Source organism: Megascapheus bottae, chromosome 3 (genome assembly GCF_031878675.1).
Source record: "Megascapheus bottae isolate mThoBot1 chromosome 3, mThoBot2.hap1, whole genome shotgun sequence".
NCBI lineage: Eukaryota > Metazoa > Chordata > Mammalia > Rodentia > Geomyidae > Megascapheus > Megascapheus bottae.
The window spans coordinates 2,469,510-2,482,002 of record NC_143511.1 but is presented as its reverse complement, the minus strand read 5'-3'; the positions used below and the strand labels follow the sequence as shown (position 1 = coordinate 2,482,002).

The 12,493-nt window shown below is 35.2% G+C and overlaps 1 protein-coding gene across 1 annotated transcript in view; it reads right to left on the bottom strand.

Moving 5' to 3' along the window:
* Nucleotides 1-652: 652 nt before the first annotated feature.
* Gkap1 (G kinase anchoring protein 1) overlaps nucleotides 653-12,493 on the bottom strand; it is a 50,762-nt gene continuing 38,921 nt past the window's right edge. The window contains exons 11-13 of the mRNA XM_090329475.1: nucleotides 5,121-5,191; nucleotides 4,599-4,676; nucleotides 653-974 (exon numbers count right to left, since the gene is read on the bottom strand). Of these exons, the coding sequence (XP_090185601.1) occupies nucleotides 927-974; nucleotides 4,599-4,676; nucleotides 5,121-5,191 (197 nt within the window). The 3' untranslated portion in view covers nucleotides 653-926. The remainder of the gene's footprint in view (nucleotides 975-4,598; nucleotides 4,677-5,120; nucleotides 5,192-12,493) is intronic.

Below are 12,493 nucleotides of genomic sequence, written 5' to 3'. Positions count from 1 at the left end.
GCACTGGAGGTTTGAGATTATTACTTACATGTTTATCTTTGCTATCATACACAAAGACAACCTTTATTTTAATGAATTAGAATTGTACTAAAACGTACTAAAATGCCCCAAAGTCCTATAAATAAGAAATTATTCTCAGAATATATTACAGCAATGAAAAATCTCTCATTCATTCCTCCTCAAACATCTAAGCTCCTGTAACTAACCATGTCATGTTACTAACCAAAGGCCACATTGCACTTAAAAACAAATCTTTCCATCTCAATTTCATTCCTTCTGCCTGAAATGCTTCTCAATAAATTTATATTGACCTACACCACCATACTACCACTACCATTATCACCCATATCAGCAGAAAAACATCTTTCTAAAAATGATCTCACCAAGTTTATTCAATTTCTGTACCAAAATTATTTATTATATAATATCATACTTTCACACATACCATCACTGTTTCTCCTTTTTTACACACATTCACCTCCTAATTCCCTTAGGCATAAGCAGCCTAAAGATGTCAACCATATTTCACTTACCTTATGTGACTTAGTACACAGAAAGCTCTGAATAAATGCTTGAACTGAAAGATTTCAACTTGTTGAAATATAAGCAAAAATAATACTTTCATAATTTACAAAATAAAAAAATCAGCCAGTGGAAGAGTAAATGAATTTTATTGACTGATGAAAAACTAAAGTGGTAAGAAGTATGTATGGATAGTAAACAATAATCACTGAGTTCTGCTGGAATTCTGTATTTCTTCTTTTCACTTTTAAGCCAAAATAACACAAAATTAGACTGTTAGTGAGCTACTTGCTTTTAGTTCCTTCAACAAAAACTGCATAGGTTAGCAGTTGCACAACAATATATACATATTTGCAAAATCTTGAAAGTTTTAACTTTTGTTTTGGTGTCAAAGGCTAATGCAATCACCTACACTGGTCACATTCAGAGTTTCTTTTCCCTTTTCTGCCACCCTGTTAAAAAAAAACAGAAAATTATTTAGAAAAATGGCATTTGGGGGACATTTTCACATTAAGAACATTGAGAATCAAAGAGGTAGAGAACTTTGAATAAAGATATAAACCCCCGCCCCTCCATCCCTGGAATAATGTTTTTTTGGATGTCACTTCTTCCCTTATTCTATTTTTCCATCTCACCCCTTCCTAGAGATTGTATAGTTCATTTTCAATATAGCGTTTAGTGAGTACAATGCTGCCTATGTTCACCCTTTGTAAATCTGTATTTAATCTGTTACACAGGAAACCCCATTTATGACTTGGGTGGGAGGAAAGAGTGGGCAGCTTAAAAGACAATAGTAATTTAAAACCCAGTTATTTTCAGATACATTTTCAAACTTTTTCTCTGGGGCTGACCTAGAGTCATGATTTTCCTACTATTGTTCCCCAAATAGCTGGGATTACAAATGTGTACCTGTTTTTTGGGACAGGGTCTATAACTTTTCATCCCAGGCTTTCTTCACACCCTAATTCATCCATCTTTGCCTCTGCCTGTCATACCATTTCAGGCATGAATTACCATGCCAAATTCTGTACATTACTTTAACCTAACACTTCGTTTCATTTTCAACTTAAGAGTTGAAATATGGCAATAGGAAAGGACAATGGTACTAAGAAGAAACATTTAATCTTCTATAACAACATACTCTGACCCTCATTTTAATCATAATAATGGTCATTACTGGTCTATAAGTATTAGTTCTATGGTAGTTCTCATTTTTTTTTTTGCCAGTTCTAGAGCTCTACTACTTGAGCCACAGCACCACTTCTGGCTTTTTCTATGTATGTGGTACTGAGGAATTGAACCCAGGTCTTTGTGCATAGTAGGCAAGCACTCTACCACTAGGCCAAATTCCCAGCCCAGTATTTTCAATTTTTATAAACACTGACAATGAAACTCAAACTTAGCCAGAACTATTTAAGATAAGCAGATAACCTAAAAAAGGTAACATAAAAATAACAAGATAAAAACATTCTGTTGTCTAAGTTTTTATCTTATACCCACTTAATTGAAACCCTTTCCAGATGATCATGATGATCAGCTAACTTTGGGAACTGCTTATCTGTGGAAATATATTTTTTAAGGTGGTTGTCATAAATTAGGGTTATAGCTGATAGCAGCATCTCTTCATTTCTTTTTTTTTTTTTTTTTTTGCCAGTCCTGGGCTTGAGCTCAGGGCCTGAGCACTGTCCTTGGACTTTCTCAAGGCTAGAGCTCTACCACCTGAGCCTCAGCACCACTTCTGGCCTTTTTCTATGTATGTGGTACCGAGGAATCGAACCCGGGTCTTCATGCATGCTAGGCAAGCACTTTAACCACTAGGCCAAACTCCCGGCTCTTCATTTCTTTTACCCTTTTCTGTACTATAGTTTTCCCCTTGTCTTTTAACTATGGTAGAAGTTCTGCAAAGATCTATTCAGAGATAAACAGTACGAACAAATTTTGTGGAATATGAGATGTGAAAAGACAGGTCTGTTTGAAATGATTATTTCCTTTTAGCAAGGAAATAAAAACAGAGGAAAAAATTCTTTAACCACAAAATTAATATGGTTCTTATTAACCATAAAATTACTATGGTTATTATAGCTCAATATAAAATTTATGCTTCTCAGTGAGCCTTTTCTGTGTGCAAGTAGTGAAGCTTGAAACTAGAGCCTCACATTTTTGCTTTTTTTGTTTTTCCCCTCTCTGAGATGGTGCTCTATCAGATAAGCCACTTCTACTTCCAGCTTTTTGCTAGATATTGGAGATAAGTTTCTCCTAGATTTGGCTGCAGGCTGACTTTGAACCGAGATCCTCAGAACTCAGCATTATCAGTAGTTATGATTACAAACATGAGCCATGAGTACTTGGCTTCAGTGAGCCTTTAAAAAAACTCTAATAACAAATGCACAAGAGTCCCTTTCAAGGTCTCCCAAAGGGACCAAATTCAATTTCAAAGGTAGTTTAATTAAACAATGTTTTTTGAATTCAGGGCTTGGGCACTATTCTTAAGCTTTCTCGAGGCTAGTGTTCTGCCATGTGAGCCACAGTGCCACTTCTGGCTTTTTCTGTGTATGTGGTACTGAGGAATTGATTCCAGGGCTTCATGCATGCTAGGCAAGCACTTTACCACTAGGCCACATTTCTAGCCTTAATTAAACAACTTTTATGTTCCTTATGAGATCAGTGAGTCCCTATCAAGCTTCTCTATGATTCTCATTAATTGTTGTATGATTAAGGCATATACATGTGTGCATACAAATATGTGCAATATACCTATATACATATTAAAACAGAGCACTTTATTCTTGCTTCATTCAGAAAAATGCTGATTGCCATCTTGTAAATGAAGAACGAAGGACAGAATTAGAAAATCACACGAAAATGTCTGTCTTGCAATCACCAAAATAATAACCAATACAAATATCATCAATCAGGTTTTAGCACAGTTTAGCACCTTAGCACAATTTCAAAGTATCACTCAATACATTATCTATTAATTGCAAAAAAGAGGTATTTAAGAATGGCCAAGATTTTGAACTCAGACAAAATAACAGTTGCTGGGATTTGGAGAAAAAGGAACCCTACTACACTGCTGGTGGGATTGTAGACTAGTTCAGCCACTCTGGAAAGCAGTGTGGAGGTTTCTTAAAGAACTGAAAATTGACCTTCTCTATGATCCCGCCATACCACTTCTAGCCATCTACCCTGAACATCATAACCCAAAATATGATAAGGACACCTGCTCAGCTATGTTTATTTCTGCACTATTCACAACAGCCAGGCGATGGAAGCAATCCAGATGCCCTACTATAGATGAATGGATACAGAAATGTGATATATATATATATATACACACATATATACACACACACACAATGCAATTCTACATAGCCAACAGACAAGATAAAATAATGGCATTCGCAGGGAAGTAGATGAATCTAGAGCGAATCATGATGAGTGAGACAAGTCAAGACCTAAGGAACAAAAGGCTCATGGTATGTGGCTATTAGACCCAAACAGTGCAAGAGAGAGGACTTAATATTTGTATACCCAATGCTATGGACATGACATTGGAAATATAAACATAACTATATAGACATAAAAACCTATGACTCTATAGACATGTTTTATTTTATAAATTAATATGTATCTATGATATACAAACCCTTAGCCTAATTTTGATTATGTTCTAAAAACTAAGTGCCAGTGATTGTATATAGAGATTCCCTTCTTGAACACTTGTTTGTTAAACATGTCATTTGAAATATGATGTAAAAATCAATGCTGTTAAATTCTTTAATAAAAAAGGAAGTATTTGCAATAGGGATAGCTAGGAGATGTACTGTAGTCAGCAATCAAAACTTGTAATGGCATAAATGTTATTGTATATCTTCTCCTATGATAAAAAGGCACACGTTACATGTATGTCGTTCTAAGAATTTTCCTGAATTACTTTACAACCAATACTTGAACATTTTTAAAATACAAATTATATGACTAATAAGGCAAATGAATTTTAGCTAAAATAAAAGTATATTTTTCTACTCTAAATATACTGGTTTGTGATGAAACTTTTGAAAATTACAACAACATACCTGGTATTTGGCTAATTCTGCTTGTAATACTTTTACTTTAGATCTTTCTTGTTCTAATGCAGCATGAAGTGAAGTCACCTATAACCAAACATTTAAGAATGAAATAAATGTTTAATCTTTTTGACAAATACATTGATTCTAAACACGATGACAAATTAAATTTTGACTAGATCTTTCATGAGGTATTATACACAACTATATATATTAAAGTTAGATAGGACAAACTCATTGTCATAAGACAAAATAAAAATGTGAAAGAATAAATCAAGCCTAGGAACAATGTAAATTCTAGCTGCCCTTTCTATCTCTGTATTCATAGCCCACTAAAATATTCAGGGATTACATACCTCCCTTAAAACAACAAAAATAATCTTTACTTACTTTATAACAGTAATAAAGTATAATTTTTATCATTGTATCACTTTCCTGTAGTGTTGATAAGTTACATATTTCAGTCAAATTTAATAATTTAAGACTAAAGGACAGCTTAAGAAAACTAGCCATGTTTTCTGTATAGCTTACCTGTATAGTTAGCTCATTCTTGATACTTTGTGATTCGTCAACTTGCATAAGTATTTCTGCCTTATCTTTCACTGTAAAAAAAAGGAAAAGCAAGAGTAATTTCTTTTCAGTCACTCAAATACTATAATAATCAGTCAAGCAAAGTCTACATAGAATGCAGTAAACACAATGATTTCTTAGTCCCTTAGTGAATGTACTTTTTAATCCTTCATGGATCTAATTTTTCATCAGTAAATTCAGATCAATTCCATCAGGAAGTTTTGTTTTTGTTCTGTTTCTTTCCTGGTATTAAAAATCAAACTCAGTACTTGTTAGGCAAGTGCCTTGTCCTGATCTATATACCAGTCTTACTGAAGCAGTTGTTATTTATTTATTTATTTATTTTGGCCAGTCCTGGGGCTTGAGCTCAGAGCCTGAGCATTGCCCTTGGGGTTTCTCAAACCTGAAGTTCTACCACTTGAGCCACAGCACCACTTCTGGCTTTTTCTATGTATGTGGTACCAAGGAATTTGAACCCAGGTCTTCATGCATGCTAGGCAAGCACTCTACCACTAGGCCAAACTCCCAGCTCCTGAAGCAGTTTTTCTTAGAAATTTTAAGTCATTAATTGCAGATATAACAAATGACTACATGTTCTTATCTATACTAACTAGGACAAGTACTTAAGAAAACATAAAATTTGACATAAGAAAAATATTTAACTACCTTGACTTTTTTTTTTTTGAGACAGATTCTCATGATATAGCATAAAGTGACGTTGCCTTTTCAATCCTCCAGCCTCAAGGACTAGGATTACAGCTATCATAATTGGTTACCTTGACTTTTTTGGGGGGCGGGCAGTACTGGGGCTTGAATTCTGGGCCTAGGAGCTGTCCCTGAGCTACAACTTGAGCCAAAGCTCCACTTCCAGCTTTTTATGCTTAGTTGGAGATGAATCTCACGGACTTTTCTGCCCGAGCTGGCTTAAAACCTCGATCTTCAGATCTTATGGACTTCCTTGCCTGGGCTGGCTTTGAACCGCTATCCTCAGATCTCAGCCTCCTGAATAGCAAAGATTACAACCATGAGCCACTGGCACCTTGGGTAATCTTAAAGCAATATTTTAAAGGCAATATAGACTATTTTCTTCCCTTTTAGGTTGTTGGGAGTATACTTGATGCCAGATAAAATTATTTTTCTCTAATTTTTCATACCAGTAAAGCACTGTCAAATAAATATGGCATATAAGATTATTACTGATCATATAACATTATGGTCTTTTGGAACAATTCATTTATCTAGAGTTTTCCCCCTCATTTGGGAAGCAAGAGACCTCCATGTTGACCCTTTATTTCCCAAGCTTTAAAATATTTACATGCAGCCAGGTGCTGGTGGTTCACGCCTGTAATCCTAATTACTCAGGAGGCTGAGATCTGAGGATAGCGGTTCAAAGCCAGCCTGGACAAGAAAGTCTGTGAGACTCTTATCTCCAATTAACTACCAGAAAACCAGAAGTGGTACTGTGGCTCAAATGGCAGAATGCTAGCCTTGAGCTGAAGATCTCAGGGGTAGTACACAGGCCTTATGGTTCAAGCCCCATGACCGACAGACAAAAAAAAAAAAATCACATGCCTAACAAATGAAAACTAATGCTTCATTTTTAAAACAAGTTATGAGAAACTAATGAAGTAAAAGTGTAATAACATTAGCAAAGAAAGAAAGGATATCAACTCAGGATATTTAATTATCGTCTCAAACATCTATTAGTTTTTCTTTGTTTCCCCCCTTCCTCTTCCCTCTTCTCTTATTTCTTTTTTCTTTTCTTTGGTTCTCACTACATAGGCCAGAGACTAACCTCAAGCTTAAATCTCCTAAATGCTGGGACTGCAGGTATGGGCTACCATGCCTGGCTCAAACATTTATATCACTGCTGACTATTCGCCTTTTTGTATAACATAACACCAGAATTGAGACAAGGTCTCTTTATAAAGCCAGGCTAGACTGGAATTCACTTTGTATCCCAGGTTGTCTTTGAAATCATAATCCTCCTTTGCCTTCGCCTCCTGAGTGCCATCCTTTCCTAATGTACCACTGAGAGAGTTTTTGAATGCTGTGCTCCTAATCTTATCTTTCTTTAATAAACCTTCTAATTTTTAACTGTGATTTTGGTGGAAAGTGGGTTTTGGAACATATATATTTTGAACTTAATCAAGAAAATCAGACAGCCTATTACTTTTACAGCTACCTATGCTAGTGTTTCTCAATCCTTTCTGCACAGTCCTTTCTGGTATCACTTTTTTTTTTAAGATTTTATTAACATTGACTTTTTAACATCGTATTTCAAATGTCAAGTTTAACAAATAAGTATTCAAGAATGGGATCTCTATATGCAAATCACTGGCACATAAATTAAAGAACAAAATTAAAATTAAGCTAAGAGTTTGTATGTCATAGATGCATGAGTCTGTATAACATTATGTCTAGAGTATATATCCCATTATAGATTTTTATGTCTATGTAAGCTATATTTGTATTTCCAAGATCATGTCAATGACCTTGAGTTACCCAAATATTGGGTCATTGTTCTTATACTGTTTGGATCTAATATCCACATCTCAAGGAGACCTTGTGCCTTTTGAAACATATATACATATATATATATTTATATTTCTCATATTTTCATTAAAGAATTTATTAACATTGATTTTTACATCATATTTTGGAACATATTTTTAACAGAACTAAGTATACAATGTAAGTGCCAGTGTTATGATTATTTTCATAATATATAGATATACATAATATTCTTCTGCATGGATTACTTGTGTGCAGTAAAAGTATTGAGGTTACTTACTGATAGTCCCCCCATTTTTCTGTGCTGGGAATTAAAACCCAGGAACTATGCATGCTAAACAAGGGCTCTACCTCTGAGCTACATCCTCAGCCCCATGATAGTCACTTTTAATGTACTTTTTTCTTCTTTGCACAGCTTTCTCACTTAACTATATTCTTAGCCTTTAATTTTTTATTTAGAGGCAAGACCTTACTAAAGTTTCCTAGTATGGCTACTTTAGTGGTTTACAATTATAGGTGTATGTACCACCATGGCCAGCTTCAATCTATATTTTTTCCCCTCTGGTCTTGATCTCTGGGCCTGGTGCTGTCCCTGAGCTTTTCTGCTCAAGGGGTAGGGTGGTACCCCTTGAGCCACAGCACCACCTCCAGTTTTCTGGTGGTTAATTGGAGATAAGAGTCTCACAGATTTTAGTGCCTGGGCTGGGTTTGAACCACGATCCTCAGATTTCACAGCCTCCTGAGGAGCTAGGATTATAGGTATGAGCCACTGTGCCCAGCTTTAATCTACTTTTTTTCATATATTTTTTATTGGAATTAATAGAAGTGTTACATGATATTTGCCAGATAGATGGTGCATTAATTCCCATACATTGATACCCTTTTCACATGTCTTGGTCCCCATTTCCCTTCTCCCCTCCCCCACCCCATCTTGTTTTAATCTACTTTTTAAAAAAGTTTAATCTACATTTGAGAGCAACAGTCAAATAATAATTGTTTATTACTGAGGAATACTATTTTTACTTATTTACAAATCAGATGTCAACAATAATATACTTTATTTCTTCAATTAGCTATGTCTTCTAAACATAATATTTTTTTTGAGAATCAACCAGTAAGATAATTTTATTTAAGGGTATGATTTACATATTTTGATAAAATTAAACCCACAGTTTGTGCCTAGATAAAATATCTTACACTATTCCTAAAAGATAGGCAATGTTTAAATATCCTTTAAACATGAAGATATCTATCCTTATTCTATTTTGTCCTGACATTTATACTTTTTTAAATGGTATTTACCCAAACGGCCAGAAACAAGGACATACTAAAGCTACTAGCACAACGATGTTCACTGCAGCACTATTTACCATAGTGAAGATATGGAACCAACCCAGATGCCCCTCAGTAGATGATTGGATCAACAAGATGTAGTATTTATACACAATGGAATTCTATGCTTCAATCAGAAAGAATGACATTGCCCCATTTGTAAGGAAATAGAAAGACTTGGAAAAAAATCATATATATATATATACATATACATATATATGTATGTTCTTGGGCTTTTCTCAAGGCTAGCACACTGCCACTTGAGCCACAGCACCACTTCCAGCCTTTTTCTATGTATGTGGTACCAAGGAATTGAACCTGGGTTTTTGTGCATGCTAGACAGGCACTCTACCACTAGGCCAAACTCCCGGCCTGGAAAAAATCATATTAAGTGTAAGCCAGACTCAAAAGAATATAGCTCAATGGTTTCCGTCATTTGTAATAATTAGTGAACACCTAGGACTCTCCTAGCAGAGGATTACAAAAGTGCAAAACTCAGATACATAAGGTCATACAGGATGAGGCTAAACAAAAGGATCTCTAGGATATGGAAACAAGAGATTTATCTTGTGTGATTGTTCTTAATGTACTATGCTATTTCTCTTCTCTTTTGTTGCCCTTTGGTTAATCTCATATTCTTATTTTATCTGACCTTTTGTTACCTGGCATATTGTATACACGTTTGTTTATTTGAAATAGGAAAGGGAAGAGGGAAAAACAAGATACCTGGGAGGGGCTGAGGCGAGGGATATGAGGACTAAACATAATTTTTATACATTTATTTATTAAATGATTTACTTGGAACTTAGAAATAAGCATAGATCTAAGTTAATTTTAGGGAATGAACATTGAAAATATTCAAATAATGCCTTTTCCCATTATTTTTTTAAAGAATTTATTAACGTTGATTTTTACATCATATTTTAAATGATAAGTTTAACATACAAGTGTTCAAGGAGGGAATCTCTAAATACAATCACTGGCACTTAGTATTTAGAACTTAATCACAATTAGGCTAAAGGTTTGTATGTCATAGAAACATATTAATTTATGAAATAAAACATTATGGCTATAGAGTCATAGGTTTTTATGTCTATATAGTTATGTTTATATTTCCATTACCATGTCCATAGCTTTTGGTATGCAGTTATTGAGTCCTCGCTCTTGTACTCTTTGGATTTAATAGCCACATATTAAGGATACCATGCGCCTTTTGTTCCATAGGTCTTGACTTGTCTCACTCACCATGATTTGCTCTAGATTCATCCACTTCCGTGCGAATGCCATTATTTTATCTTGTCTGTTGGCTATGTAGAATTCCATTGTGTATATATACCACATTTTCCGTATCCATTCTTCTGCAGTAGGGCATCTGGATTGTTTCCATCGCCTGGCTATTGTGAATAGTGCAGAGATGAACATAGCTGAGCAGGTGTCCTTATCATATCTTGGGTTATGATGTTCAGGGTAAATGCCCAGAAGTGGTATGGTGGTATCATAGGGAAGGTCAATTTTCAGTTCTTTAAGAAACCTCCACGCTGCTTTCCAGAGTGGCTGAACTAGTTTACATTCCCATCAGCAGTGTAGTAGAGTTCCTTTTTCTCACAACTCCGCCAGCAACTGTCATTGTCTGAGTTCAAAATCTTGGCCATTCTTGTTGGGGTAAGGTGTTATCTTAGGGTTGTTTTTATTTGCATTTCCTTTATGACCATAGATATTGAACATTTTCTCATATGCTTTTCTGCCATTTTAATCTCTTCTGATAAGTCTCTCTTTAGTTCCCTTGCCCATTTAGTGATTGGTTTATTGGGTTTGGGGGGGATTAGTTTCTTGAGTTCCCTGTAGATACTGGATATTAAGCATGTCAGATGTATTATTGGTGAATATCTTTTCCCAGTTGGTTGGCTGTCTCTCTACTTTTGCGACTATGTTCTTATCTGTACAGAAACTTTTTTTTAGGTAGTCTCATTTATCGAGTCTCTGTCCAATCTGTTGTGACCCTGGGATTCTGTTCAGGAATCTTTTGCCTGAACAGTGTCTCTCCTACATTATCATGTAGCAGTTTCACGGTTTCTGGTCTGACGTTGAGGCCTTTGATCCACTTTGAGTTAATGCTTGTGCATGGCGAAAGGCTAGGGTCAATGTTTAGTTTTCTGCATGTGGCTGCCCAGTTTTGCCAGCAACAATAATTGAATAGACTGTTCTACTGTATATCTTTGGCTCCTTTATCAAATACAAGTTGACTATAGGTATGTGGTTCTATTTCTGGGTCTTCTATTCTGTTCCACTGATCTTCTGGTCTGTTTTTGTGCCAATACCAAGCAATTTTTGTTATTATGGCTCTATAGAAGAGTTTGAAGTCTGGTATTGTAATACCACCAGCATTGCTCTTTTTGCCTAGAATTGTTATGGCTATTCTAGGTCTTTTCTTGTTCCATATGCATCTTTGGATTATATCTTCTATTTCAGTAAAGAATGTCTTTGGGATTTTGATAGGGATTGCATTGAATTTGTATATCAATTTTGGCAGTACAGCCATTTTCACTATGTTGGTTCTCCCTAGCCATGAGCAGGGGATGTCTTTCCATTTCCTAGTGTCCTTTTCCCATTATTTTTAACTAGTATTTCCTTATAGTTTATCCTGATGAATTAACCTTATACAAAATGCATGTTTGAGCTAGAGGTGTGGTTCAAGTGGTAGAGAAGGAAGCCCTGAATTCAACTCCCAGTACCACTACCCTCCCTTCCCAAATACATAGATGAATATAACACAATACATGATTTATACTTTTTATTCATACTAGTTTTTATTTAATGATATAGACTGAAACTAGGACATTCCATATCATACTGGTTTGATAACTGTTGCTTTGTAATGGGATCTAAAATTAAAAACTAGGTAGTTTTACCAATACCTTCATATCTGAAAATAGTTACATTCATTAGGTAATGGGTACATTACTTCTTGAACATTGTTACCCTTTCCCACATTTTTTCCAACTTTCCCTTCCCCCACCTCCTCCCACTAATCTTGTTTTTGCTTTACCTTCCCTTTTTCAAATAAACAAATAAACGTACATACAATATACCAGGTACCACATTTAGATACAATAACATGAGATAAACGATGAGGGGAAAAGAAAAGAAATAGCTTCATATAGTACATTAAGAACAACAATCACAAAGATAAACCTCTTGTTTCCATATCCTGAAGTTCATTTTGCTTAGCCTCATCCTATATGGCCATATGTCTATAGCTTTTCAGCTATTATGATCCTCTGTTAGGAGAATCCTAGACATTAATTGTTACAAATGAGTGAGACCATGGAACCTATGTTTTTTTGGGTCTGGCTTACTTCACTTAATACTTTTTTCCCAAGTCTTTCCATTTCCTTATCAATGGGGTAATGTCATTATTTCTGACGGTAGCATAGAATTCTATTGTGTATAAATACCACATCTTGTTGATCTAATCATCTACTGAGGGG